Source organism: Callionymus lyra, chromosome 6 (assembly GCF_982586985.1).
Source record: "Callionymus lyra chromosome 6, fCalLyr1.hap1.1, whole genome shotgun sequence".
In the NCBI taxonomy this organism is placed as follows: domain Eukaryota; kingdom Metazoa; phylum Chordata; class Actinopteri; order Syngnathiformes; family Callionymidae; genus Callionymus; species Callionymus lyra.
Window position 1 is genome coordinate 25,370,168 of NC_141823.1, and position 14,705 is coordinate 25,384,872.

Consider the following 14,705-nt stretch of genomic DNA (forward strand, 5'->3'; position numbering starts at 1 on the left):
CGCCCCAACTTGAAGAGGATTCTCATGCTTGAGAATTGTACAATGTGTGGGATGTCTTCGCGGGAAAGTCAGATACCTGCTGGCAACTTCTGCATTAATGCATAATTCCTCCGACTCGCGTCTCAGAGGGAGCAGCTTCTCAACACGGCTCCACGCCTCATAATATGTGATTCACCTTTTTGTGATCACTGAAGGAAGAGTGAAGTCATGTTCCCAAGATCAGAAGTCAACTTCTGATCTTGGGCAGTACGTACCAGTTTTTTAGATTTGATACAATGTATTTGTTTCTACTCATGCCACTGACTGAATACTGTTCAGTAAACCTACAAAAATTACCATAATTATTCTAATAGCCTCAACCCAAGGTTCCTATGACTCAGATCTCCTATGATGACCATCCATAGTCAAAAGTTGCTTTTTCCCTTTTCTTTTTCATTGTTGTTTTTATTGCTCAGGGCTGTTTTACAAAGTCAAAAGCTTCACAAACTGAAATATTTGTGACTCCCCGAGGCAGCGTGAAGGCATCAGAAAATAGATTCTGACAAGAATAGGCTTGAGTTGAAGGGAAAAAAATGACTTCCTTTTACTGCATATAATACAGTCAATGAATCAGATGAACAGGAAAAAAGCAACACATCTCGTTCTTTTCTTATCTTTCCTTGACTGTAACAATAATGGGAAGAGTTTTTGGATTAAAGTATCAAACATAACAAATTGAAATATCCAAGATTTGGGAAAAAAATATATTTATTGGCCTCAGCTTCTAAACAAAAATGAGACAACGTACTGGATAAATAGATGCAAGAAACAAAATTGAAACGCTCAGATCTTTAGATTGTATAATGACAAGAATCCCAGAGAACCACCGCAGCTCTGTTAATGGAAAAATAAATGGCTGCACAGACTTTAAACAACGTGACAAACATAAACAGATGTTAGAACCGTCAGGTATAATTCTTGTAGGTAGGAAACCATGAAGGCTTTATTTGTGTCATACATGTAAAAATCAGCACATAAATCTCAAAGATAGCGACGTGTTTCCCCGTGCCAACGTTGGCATATAAACATGAAGGACGAGCTGTCTTAAGTCTTTAACTCCCTTTATGATCAAGTGAGTTATGGTTTGCAGCATTGGGAGTTCAGAGAGATGTGATGGAATAAGAGGTGAGGGTAGTTAAGGATCTAAACGAACTCGTCTGAAAAGTAGGCCGTAATTTAAAATGCAACTTCCATGCAGATAGTGAGGACAGATACTTTGACTAGAAAAAAAAATCAATAATAATACAACAATCGTCCTCAGTATGACATTTGTTCCTGGGACAAAAAGTCCATCAGCACACAGCAAAACAAAGAAGGACATAGAGACGGATAATGTTCTTTATTCAAACATGAGGCTGTAAATGTGCAGAGCTGTGTGTCTTGGCACATTGCCACGTACCTTTGACATTCCGCAACGCCCCTGAACAGCATCACATTCATTTGATTGACATTCAAGACAACTTCTCTCACATCTCAGACAAAGCTTGTGTTGATCACGGAAGATTGAAGAAGAAAAAATAGCTCATAGCCTTGGAGGAACCTTATGATGATGAATAGTTCAATGAATCTTCATATGGCAGGTGTCAATAGATTTGCTGATTGAAACCACATTTTCTAACAAGGATAGAAAATAACTTTGTAGCATTGTCGCCTTTGTTTAAGACCTTTTAAAAAGTGGTGAAATTTCTTCCTGTAAAATTGCTTTCAGAATTGAAAATAAAATTTTCCTGAGGTAAATAATGACTTCTACTTCTGGCTTGATGAGTGAGTTGATGTTTAGAACAATAAAAAAAAAATCAAGTTTGTTCCAAGAGATTTCTTTCATTCAAGTTGAACGACCTGGGAAATTGAAAATCTATGACCATCTTTTGAAATGCTTGTAAACTCAAAATACATGGAACGATGATGAATTGGATGAACCGGCAAAGAAGGTTGCCGGTTCGCTTCCAGGTCTGGAGGGATCCAAGAGTTTGTAAGTTTTCCCTGTGCTGTGTGGGTTTACTCCGGGCACTCCCTTTTCCTCCCACAGTCCAAAAACATGCAGAGGTTGATTGAGGACTTGGGGAAATTGTCTGTAGGTAAGAGTGTGTGTGAATGGTTGTGTGTCTTTGTCTGCCCTGTGACAGACCTGTCCAGGGTGTCCCTAGCCTCTCGCCTAAAGAAACTGGCCTTATGGAAGACCCTAACCCCCCATCGCAAAGACTGGGTTCATGCTTCATTAAAAATGAAACCATGCAAGTTGGTTGTGTAATTGAATAATTGTGCCAAAGAAAATCATTCCCATTTATTTCAAATGACTTCATATGGAATATTTTAGCTCAACATAGGAAGTCAAGGAATTCCCCTGCAGAGATCATTAGACTCAATCATCTTTCCTGTCTTTGGGTTTTCTTAATCACCCCTCCAGGATCTCATTTTCTTCAACATCAATGGGAAGATATCCATGACTAGAAATCATGTGGATTCTAGAAGAGAACTGAATTACGCTTATGACAGCTTAACTCTTCCGCTGTCACAAAAAGACTCCAACGTTGACGTTCCCCATCCCTTCTCTTTCAGCCAGTTTATCTGTTTTCTTATCTTCCTTGAGTAACTCAACAACATCAGGTAAACACACAGGGCCAACAGACGTCACAGACCCAAGGGTTTGTTTGCTGAGGAACAAAGTAAATGGCATCTGTAATCTATTAATGGATCTCAGTAGATCGTAGGTTCTTTACCAGTTGCTTACGTCAATGGAACTGGTGTTGGACTGGCTTCATTTAGATATAACCACTTCAAAGTCTTTTTTTTTGGCTCTGTTCGACCATGCAGCTTTGTACCGTAGTGTTTACCCATAGTTGGCTCGAAAATAAACACAATTTTTAATTACAATTTAAGTACACCCCAATTTAGATAACCTCCTACAATGTTGCTGTGGAAGTTTACGAAAATTACAGTGTACTCTTTGACAAACAGAGATTATAAATGCCCATAACTAATCTGGAAACATATTGACATTTTAAAAGAGAGAGTTTAATCTCAGTGTTATGATCTTGTGATTCTTTTTTTTTTTCCAGGATTCTTTTAAAGTTAATGTAAGTTAAATGTGATACTTAATTGTGACGATTTCAGTCAAATTTATATAAACTCACAATTAAATAACAGAAGAGAAAATATAAATATAATATATAATATTTTGCCTCATGGCAGGAAATGTAGTTTCTTCAGTAAGATAATTATGTCTACTCTATAAAATGTAGGAATAATGCATGTGGGGTGGAAATACTTAAAGATATCATAGGTGTCTTTCATATTTTAAGAGATTATTTAAAGGACTTTAAAAATCAGAAATGGCACCACTTTAGTAGACTACACTAGTGCAGCGATGTGTTTGAAAAACATATAATTACTTCAAAATTAAATCGGGCACATAATAACATACCAGGTTGTTTTCGCTTCAAGAAGTGCCCGGTTGGAAATCAGTATGCGATGCCATTTTTTTTTACCTTTCTAATCTTATTATTCAATGTTTTTTTTACTATTGAGAAAATCTTTTAAATTTTGGCATAACCGTCAATCTAATTTACAAAATGGTGGTTTTAAAAGGGTGTGTTGCGATATGATTCAATCGGAATAAACCACAAGTGTGAACATTTCGTCAGAATACTGCGTCACACAGGAGAACTGCGTGAGTTAAATCATTTCAAATGTCAACATAACAAACTCAGACGGCCAATGTATTATTCATGACAAGCTATAGTCGCTCTATCTGTGATTATTGGGCCGGATGAGTTGTGTCCTGTCGTATAAGTGTCTGTCAATAGTAACAGGACATTTTGCGCTGCATCATAATGACTGTGCCAGTCTGTCAGTGTGTGATGTTTTAGCTTTGACGCTAAAGTAACAATGACACCCACGGTAACACAAATGACAATTATTGATTTTTCCTATCTTCTCATATATCACTTATAAATTATTATTAGACGCAAATGCAGAAAATAAGTGAGTCTACATTAAAGTTGGCATGTAAAAATTAAATAACTAATCCCAGGGTTTACATCTGTGCAGCATTTCTGTCTTTCTATTCAGTCTGCAGTAACAGATGATGTGTTTTGAAGTGCGGATTTTCTTTTTGAAAGTCGGCGGGCGAACTCTGCAGAGAAATGTAAGATGTTTCTATCCTCAAGATAAGGCAAGATTAACGCTGTTAGGGTCGACCGAGTCATGCTAAGAAAAAAACTTCAGAGTTTGTTTTCTTTGTAGGAATCCCTCTCAATTGCCCAGACATCCCTGAGACAAAGGGAATGACAATGTTGCTGGAAGGGTGTTTCCTGTCCTCCTGTTCTTCTTTTTCTCCCTAATCACTTTGGACAAATACTCAATTGGGTACTTGAAAAATTCTGAACCAGTCTAATGTGTTGCCGACACTTTCCTTTTTTTCATTGTTCTTATGGGTAATGACTGATATTAATTTCTACAAAGTCATAATGTCTCCTAGTTTGTTCTACAGTGATGTGAATAAAACTTGATATATTGGTCAACATAATAGTTTCTGGATGGTTAACAGACCTTTTACCTATTCAGGGTGTAACCCTTCTGCAAAAACATACATCAATGGTCTTGGTCTTGGTCTTGACGCTCTCCTGTGTTAGTCTCTTGTTCTCACCTGAACGAGTTTTAAGTACTAGTTTCATGAAAAATTTAAATGAAGAAAAATAAATTAAATTTGGATAATATAATTAATGATGAATTATTAAAAAGAAAAAACAAACATTTGTTAGAAGAAGCCAATACACTTAAGTATCTTTTAATGTACCAATACTTATGGTCAGTAATAAAGTCTTTGTATATAAAGATACTCAAAAACAATAGAAATCAGTCTCAAAAGTCTTTGAATTAAATTGAAATCTGTTTTTTACTTGTTTGTTTTTTTAATGTTCATGAATATTTTATTGACTACATTTAACTCGGTTTGTATAAGTGTGTACTGAATAGTCACTTACCTCACCAAAACAGATATTGCAAGTACTTGTATTCAGAGTCATTTACGTAAAATATTTGCTTTATTATTCTGCAAGAGACGATGCTTCGTGGCATCAACAACATGGGATCTTATTAATATAGTCCTTTGAAACCCAAGTGTATTGAACAGTGATTTTAATAACCAAATCCCATAATTAAATCTAGTTATCAATCCCTACTATTTACTTACCCCAATCCTCAACTGGACCTGACTCACCAAAGCAATATCCTTGCTAGGTTTGTTTTATTGACTCCTGTTTATATCACCCTGCTGTTCTCCTGGGTTATCCTGTAAAAACAAATGAAGAGATCAATCAGATGTTAAATAATTGTTTGTGTTATTTTTTATGCTGTGCTTCAGTAGTTAGTGTTTCTATAGTGCTGTTTAATGTTTAAAACGAGGAACGTTATACGCGTCAATTCAACGTTTATTTCTGGAGTACTACTGTAATGTTGTAATGTAAAAAAAATGTCGGATGACTGTAGCAAAGGAGGTGAAACAGTGTTGGATTCATGACAACGCGTGTGTCATTGTAACTGTCCTGTAAGAAGATCAGGTCCAAGATTTTCAACTGGAGCCAGAAGCAAGGAAGGATAAAAAAAAACTGTCACACGATAACTTTAAGTGTGAGATGATGTGACACATTCTGAATGGTCTTTTTTTAAGGCCTGGCTTGACAAATATATGCAACTTGTTGCAACAATGGGTTGCTTTTACAAACTTGTAGTCTATAAGCGTTAGAAAATTGCATTCCTGCCTCAATACAAATACATATTTATAAACCAAATTCCTGCGTATTGCACCTTTGTTTCATGCCATTGCATTCATTATACAGTGGATTAGTGGGGATTTTCCTGGTTTAAATTCCACTTCCATCTTGACTCATCCAATTTTCTCTTAATTCTATGTAAATCTAATGAGCTGATCTGTTTTGATGAATTTGAGTCAACCTGAATTTCAAAATAAAAACCTTTGCTTTAATGTGTTTTTTAAAGATAGAATTTTTTTCTGTCGACCTGGCAATTGTTTTCTCATCTATTTCATTTCCCATCACAGAAAAAAAAGACGCCTACAATGCTCTTTTTACAGGTGACTGACAAAGCCTTTGGGAATAACACTTTATGACACATGGGGCTCAGAGAATAACACTTACGCTAACACACGTTGACACTTACGATGCAGAGGAGCTCATTTCTAGTCTGAGTGCAGCCCTGTCTGACTCCGTCGTGTGTAGTGACAGCTGCCAGTTCTGCATGTCCTAGAATGGTGGTCCCATAGTGTGGCGGCACGTAGGAAGCAGCAAGTGACTAGAATTCATATGAGCGGATTTTGCATGACTGAGTCGCAGTACAGCTTCCTCATGAGCTCGGTTTGGAATTCAGAATCCGTTGGATAATGTTAAGCACTTATTTTCATGATCCTCTATAGGAAATACAGTCATTTTAAATGAATCGTAGAGAAGGAAAACATCATGCAAACATCTTCAGAGCCTGCTGTGACGCATATGTCCTCCATTTCCCCCTAAAACTCTACGTGCCAAAATTGATGATGGGCAAATTAATCATCATGAAGAATGAATGAATAACTTACGTTCACATCATTTATTCAATACGTTCATTTTTCTATATTAATGAATTATTTTGACATGGTGACGGATGCTCTTGTATCGCGATCCGCATTATTTTTGTTCACGTGAGTCACATGTTCATGTGAAAATAAATGACGATATTATCATTGAAATGACTTTATGTGAGACTATAATGAATCATTTCTACTGATCATGCCTAAAATAAATCAAAAAATGTACAGAAAATTGTCAGCTCCCTTTGAAGGCTTTCTCTTTGAGCAACAGCTTATTTACATGATCATCAATGATCTCATATAAAATACATCTTATTTTATATCTCAGAGAGAATAATTTAAATCTAAGTTATGTCTTATTTTGCAAGTGTACAGTGAATTATGGTAGACCCTGAGGATTAAAATGAAATCAATAAATGTAAAACAGTCTTCTCCTTTTGAACTTCTTTCCATTATTCACACAACCTTTCTTACCAATACATCTTATTATCCGTGCCAAAAAGAGAAAAATGTTTAATCGTTCATCTCAGAGAAGTCAATATCTCTCGAAGATTATAAGATTTTCTGAAGTGGGAGAAGATACAAAACTCAACCTCGATAAGTTTCCACTTGGTAAAGTGATCACTAATATTTAAAAAATAAACATTGCTTTGAATACTGTTTTAAAATAATGTGTTTGTCAGTTTCCATTCCAAGGAGAAACCACGACCCAGTTATGTTGTAATGATTTGTTTTTTTAATTTCTTTTTAATCTCACTCATCCTCATCATCAATGTCAAACATGTCAGTTGAACCAGCGATCAGCAGCAATTACAACAGTTATCTAAAGAAGCTAAATATGTGTGTGTGTGTGTGTGTGTGTGTGAGTGTGTGTGAGTGTTTGCACGGACGTGTCACGACGAGGCAGTCACACTCAAAGCTGAGTGTATGGCAGAAATGCCTGAAGGATAAATCTTGCTTTTCTTGTCGCACACAAATAAATGTGTTTGGTCTTTAGGGAAGTAAAAAAAAAAACAAGCCTGACTGAAAGGAAAACTGTTGTATACTTATATATATATATATATATATACTGTATATGTATATATATATTATTTTTTTTGTATATATATATATATATATATATATATATATTTACGTTTTTTTTCAAGAATAAAGTTTATTAACAGAAATAAATCTACACCAAATATATATATATATGTTTGTGTATGTTAATTTACCTTGAAAAAGCTGTAATTATCGTTTTAACTTAATAGATGTTTAAAGAAACTTTCTCTCCAGCAGCTGTCAAAAGCTAGTTCTACAAAGGTCCTGCCCTAGCTTTATTTTTGACCCTCGCGATGCCCATGGGTTTTTAAACACCCTTAGATCATCAGAAAAGCACTCTACCTTTGCAGTCTTCTATGGAATCAAGAGCACTCACTGTCAGAATTCCAGCAGAGAAAAGAAAAGTCCTTTCTGGGAATGTCTCAACGAGACTGCTTTTATCACCGAAACACCAATGGCTTCTCTTCTTTCCTCTCTCTCTCTCTTTCTGTTCTAGAACAAGAGCTTGAAGAACAAACTACTGTCTGGAAATAAACTTTGTGATGCCTATGCTGAAGAGGTAAGAATATATTTAAAAGTCATAATCCTTTGAAAGTGAAGCACACTTTGACTCATCTCTGTTCGTGGAATCTCTAAAAGCATGTCATTATGAAGATGAAACAATTTATCCTAGATGTTTCCCAAAAACGTATAGAACTAAATACGCTGCTCGAAGTAACAAATCCCAGCTTGTATTTGAGGTATAGTGGAACCAGTAAGAGCCCAACTCAATATACTACAGAGTCCAGCTGTTATGGGAATAGTTGAAAAGGCTTAACCTTTAGAAAAGCTGCTTTTATTTCTGAAAGAAAAAATGAAAGAGCAGTTCCAAACACACATCCTTGTCCAACTGCTACCTCAACTTTAGACCCAATTGGTGTATTTAGAGACACTTGAAACTTCAAATCATTTATAGTACAAAAAAAAACATATTTTCCCATGTTTGCAGTGTTGTATTTGCACTATACATGTATATGTTTTTAAAGTTAAATATATATTGGCCTCTTTTTAGAATATGTTGGTCAATCAATATGTTATACCTCTTAAAATGGTTAAAAATATATCCAATAATGCATATGGATACAGTTCTAGACAGACTTCTACTCATGAATCATTTGCTTTCAAGCTTTTACCAGAACTCGATGCTTGATAGTGATTATGGTGTACCAGCAGAACACAACTCATTGGTCTGACACTATATAAATTGAAACCTCCCATTAATAAAATTAAAACCCTTCAGCGACCAGTCAGCATCCTGCCGCTCTATCGATGCTGTAGAAGGCTCTGAACAGAGTCAGATTTGAGCTTAGTGGCATTGAATCCTTCTGCATTTCTTATGTGTCATCTGTAAAAACACAATACTGAAGGGTCCTGCAAAAGAATTTAACTAGTAGATATAAAATTGCATTGTTAATAGGCCTGCTGTAGGTTTTTGTAGGAAAATATTGCTCATACGATTTATATCCGCTGACAAGCTGCCTAGGTCACGTGACCCACAATATTTATTACCCTGTGTGCATCTTTCAGCCTGCGTTGGTTTGATTTTCTGTCTCATCAGGATGTGGAGCGAGAACATACAATTGCATCTGGTGCAATGTTATTTCTTAGCACGGGGCTCAACAAGAATCACAAACCAAACTAGGTTTCTCTCTTATCTCAACGTTCCACATGTCGCATGCTGTGTGCTGTTATTTATTGATGCACATGCGACGGACTCAAGAGACACGTTTCTTCAAAATAGAAATGCATTTTTACAATGCAGTTTATTCGAGTCTAATGCTTCGGATATTAAAGGTTAACTATTGTACTCATCAGTTATCATCTTTAGTTTAAATATTTACACTAGAAAATGTGCTTAAGCCCCGCACACTTAATTTTCTGGGGATTAAATCTTACTTGTCGTATACATTATACCTTATAGCTAGAGGAGGAGTAAAGACCATTAATCTGACTCTGCTCTCATAACCTCTCGTTCGCTGAGATTTTAGACATGGTAAGGCAAGGTAAGGTAAAACTTTATTGATCCCTCAGGAGGTCTCCTTCGAGGAAATTGTTTTTTTTCCAGTAGCCACAGAAAATAATTTTTCATAAAAAATAAATCCAAATAAAATAAGAACAAGAACATAAAGAGAAAGAACGAGATGATACAATCTAGATCTAAAGACAAAGATAAAGAACATAGATCAAAGAAAAATAAAAAGACAAAGGATACAAAGACTAACATAGAACAGAACATCAAGATACTTTCACTTCACTCCTGCCCCCGAACTCAGAATTGTACAATTTAATAGCCCGAGGAATGAATGAGTCCTTGAGTCTATTTGTTTTGCACCTTTGAGGAGCATTCGTGCTCCATCTGCTTCTCTGCTCACTGATGACAGTGTTCAGAGGATCACTGTCATCATCCATGATGGACAGTAGTTTGTTCAATGATCTCCTCTCAGCAACTGTCACCAGTGAGTCCAGCTTCATGCCAACCACAGAGCCAACCCTCCTGATCAACCTGTCCAACCTGTTGACACTCCTCTTGGAGACATTCCCACCCCAACACACCACAGCATAGAACAGGACACTGGCCACCACAGACTGGTAGAACATGCAGAGGAGCTTCTTGCAGATGTAAAATGATCGAAGCCTCCTCAGAAAGTACAGTCTACTCTGAACTTTCTTATACACATGGTCTGGGTTGCAGGACCAGTTTACTGTCCAGCCACAGGCCGAGGTACTTATAGTTGTCAACTATCTCCACCATGTCTTTATAGAGTAATAAGTTCAAAACATCATCATGATGAGTGACTTACTGCATCTATAAAATGTGAAATGTGTTAGTGAGTGAGGAGAGTTAGGTTTGAAATTAAATCTTCATAAAAAAAAACTTCTTAATTGTCCGTCACAAATGTAAGATGCTGTTCGGAAGACTAAAAAAAAATGAATCCAAAAAAAGAAACGGTAAAAACTGTTAGTGTGACATTTGCAAATATCATCTGTTTGAAATACATTTGATCAAGTCTGAGACATGAATCACTGTACGTGGTTCAAAGAAAAAGTAACACTTGACTTGATATAAAGTGAACTCACAAAGTCATCACTCACATGCAGGATAACAAACAGGATCCTTCTTGTTTTGAGGCGATAATGTCACGGTCGCCAGCGTGGAGCAGCACAACAAACATTAAATTATAATGCCTCATTAAATGCAATGTATGCCGTGATTTGTAGGCTGCCTCCGGGTTCTTCCCTCGCAGCATTTTTAATGCCTCAAGCAGGCACGGGCATATTGCTGAGAGGGGCAGAAAAGAAAACTGGCATGATTTATTAAAAGTAAATAATAGACACTTTGGCAAGACTTCAGTTGCTTAAAGGAACTGCAATTAAAACTTAAACGTTTGCTGGCGATGCAGTGAAATGATTCTTGAGTGGGATGGATCAGGGTCGGAAGTGAAAACTACTGAAGGTAGTGAGAGAGTTGTGTAGCTTGAAAAAAAAGCTGAATAGACTGATCAGTCAAGCTGCTGCATTCTTTAAGAGTTCAAGAGGGCAAATAACATAAGCCGGCAGACGAGGCTGCACCGGTTACAGTTGACTCATGTCCCCAGTTTGCTGCAGATTCCATTTTTCATGTAAGTCAAGTCTCTTATTTTTCCGAGACTATTTGAAATATAAATTTAATCATTTAATGTCAGCACCGGTTGAAAGGTCTGGGACACCCTTTAAAGTTTTCCAGTCCATCACAGGACACAAAAATGATTTTCATTTCACCTTGAACTTGCCTTGAGAAAACCATACAGTAAACAAACCAAATCAAATCATGGGCACATTGAAGATGTAAACTGAAAAAGATATAAATACAGCAGCAAAATAGTAGTACAAATATTGCATGAATTCTTCTAATTGAAGTTATTCTTCTTATTTTTTTTTGAATGAATTTAATTAAAACTATAAAATGAATTAAACTGAAAAATATATTATTTAAGATTAATTATTATCATTATACACTGCTTGGTTGAGAAAAACAATCTGCCAATATACAGACGTGCTTAAGCGAGAGCTCCAATCCAACTTTTTTTTCCATCAAGGACCAACTAAATGTAGGTAGTATTTACACAGAGCAGCCTTTTTATAAAGCCCCGTAAAATAAAGTAGCATGACCTCCAAAAAAACCAACCTCCACTCAATAAAACAAGCAACTTAAAAAAACAAGCAAATGTAACATCAGTCCTTTACTTCTTTTTTTTAAAGAAACACTTTTCAGGCAGTAGTAGATAGAGGTTGGTGCCCATACTGGTACTATGACGGAACTGATTTTGACTTGAACAGCTTATGTGTGCAGCAGAACATTGCATTCTGCATCGGAATATTCATTGCAAACCCTTCATGCAAACCATCTCAAGCGCACACGATTTAGCCCCATAATTACACTGACAGAACATAACTCAGAAAAGTGCAAGTCTGTGGGAACATGTTCAAATAAATGGTATTATTCCATATTTAATAACACTTTTGTGTTCATGCTTTCGGACAGTTTCTGCACTGTTTAAGTTAAAGCACTGTTTCAAAAGTACTGGTTTGGATTAACCCATGTAAAACTAACTGCAACATAAATTCTACCTTTTTTCTGTGCGGCCTGTTAACAAATTCTGGAACCTTACCCCAGTTGCTTTCTCTCACTTGATCACGTAATTGGAGCTATCTCCTTTAAAACATTTACACTTCTGTAAAACCACCATCAGATGATGAAGATAAACAGAAAACACTTATTATTCAATTTAGTACAAATATAGGTGTGAGTTGTGCAATTTAGCCACAAATTGTAATGAAGCTCAGAGACGATCAGACAATCTTCACATCGTCTTCTCTACTCTTTAATTTACTGATTTGTAGTTTGATTCTTGTTCAACTTAATCTTAAGCTGTTACAAATAAGTCCCTGATCGTCTCTGTAAATAAATCTTGGTGTTAATAAACCTTGATGTAATATAAGAACATTTTCACTAGAACACGTCCGAACTAATTTACAACAATGTGATCCATGTCAGTAATGAATAGAAACTATTAATCCAGTTTTAATCCACGTCTTTATCTTGTTTTTTTCTGCATATTTTTGGACGTGAACCATTTCCGCATCTGAGCGAACATACATTTTGTAGGAAATCTTTGCACTTCCTCGTACATAAGGGCCCCAGGACACCAGAACAGGAGCCGCATTATAGCTAGCAATCTCACCATCATATTCACCATCCATAAATAAGGTATACTTTTGTTCTTCCCACGTTGGGGAATGATGCCATATACCAGAGGATGGTCCAGAACCATGTTAAAAAAAAGAAAAGAAAAAAAGGGGGAAATAATAAAGCTGAAGCAGAGCAAAATGAAATTGACCCAAAACATAGCATGAAATCCTTCGAGGACTGGCTGAAAAAGAAGATATCGAGGTCCTGGACTGGCCCAGATCATAATCCTTTTGAGACGCTGTGTGGGGTGACTTGAAACAGGCTTTATCACTCCAACATCTCACAGCTCCAAGAAATCTGCAGCGAGGACCGAGGCCATGTTCAAAGACATACGTGCATTCTTTAAATGTGGTCAGATAACTTAGAGGGCACTCTCATTAAAGATTTTCCACTTCAGGGATCCTAAGAGTCTTCCGAGGCGAAGGTAGAATCAAACACGTTTAATCTATGTACGAGATCATGGTTATAAAATACACACAATGCTTCAGAGAATAAAAGCAATATAGCAGCGATTAGGCTGAAACGATAACTTGAAGCTCTTCTTAAATCATTCAATGAATTTATAGCAAATGTTTAAGTTGGCGGATCAAATGTGTTTCCTCTGTCTGAAAGATAACTGTCTTGTACTAACTTCAGCTATCAAGGTCAAACATTTGTCAAAAATCGATGATGTGAAGAAAAGGTGAGAACCAGCTTTGACCCACAGACCAGAATATGTCCGTGATTGCCGTCGCAGTGGGAGTGTGGGAATTCAGATTTAGATAGAAGGCAGGGAGCCAGGTGCATGACTTGGCATTGTGCGCGCCACACGGACCAGCAAATGCAAGATTTCATATTCTCTTCTTCTCAGTAGGAGCTCCTTTTAAGTCCGAGCTCTGCCCAGGGAATACTCACAAAGGACTCTTCTTCGGCAGCTGGCAGAATCCTGCTTCATAATCTAAAACCAATTTCACTATTTGAATAAGCTAACTCTTACTCCCTTATCGTTTCTTTGCAGTCCAAAAAGATCCAGGCTCAACTGAAAGAACTACGTTACGGGAAGAAGGATTTAATTTTTAAGGTAAGCTCGTGCTAATGGGGGGAGTTGGCTGGCTTTATTGCTTCCTGTGACCAGGGGTAAACAGACCACCTTGGATAGATGATCCCATCACACAGGTCCTCCAATTAATTCACTCAGCAATTACAAAGTCTCCTCAGGCAAAGCAGCTGCGCACTTTGTGAACTGGCCAGTGATTCATCCAAATTGCGTCGCGTCTCCCCGGCCCCCTTCTGTGAAATCTATTCTGTCTTGTTTACCATTGCAGGGGATTGTATGTAAATTAATCATTGGGACTGGAGTGGATTCAGATGGTACATCATCAGGTAATGGAGGTGAATGTGACCTTTTGCCTCATGTCATTTAGCTCTAACGGTACCTGCTGTAAAAGTATGCATAACCAGTTTTAAATATCACTGATGAGATGGATTTTGAACGAATCACTGGCATTTACTGTTACAAGTACATGTGTTTAACATATTTCTGATTGGTCGGTTTTGAAGTGAAGGTCCAGTTAAAATGAATGACACCACTATCTCCAATATTAAAATGTATGCCAAAATTAATATACTGAACAAGTCACTTTTGTCTGGCAAGAACAAGTTTTCTGCACAACAATATGGGATATTAGAATTAGGGTTAGGGCAACAACCTGCTACACAGTCCAGTTGACTCGCTTTTGAACATCTGCAGTAAAAGGTAGTGACTGACTGATGAAGCTTCATGAAGCA

At 36.8% G+C, this 14,705-nt stretch overlaps 1 protein-coding gene across 3 annotated transcripts in view; it reads left to right on the plus strand.

Annotated features, from left to right (window-relative positions):
* The window catches only part of luzp2 (leucine zipper protein 2), a 109,273-nt gene that overhangs the window by 75,624 nt on the left and 18,944 nt on the right, over positions 1-14,705 (plus strand). For all 3 annotated transcript variants that reach the window (XM_087794432.1, XM_087794433.1, XM_087794434.1), the window contains 2 exons: positions 8,166-8,228; positions 13,936-13,998. In XM_087794432.1, coding sequence (XP_087650558.1) covers positions 8,166-8,228; positions 13,936-13,998 — 126 coding nt within the window. The remainder of the gene's footprint in view (positions 1-8,165; positions 8,229-13,935; positions 13,999-14,705) is intronic.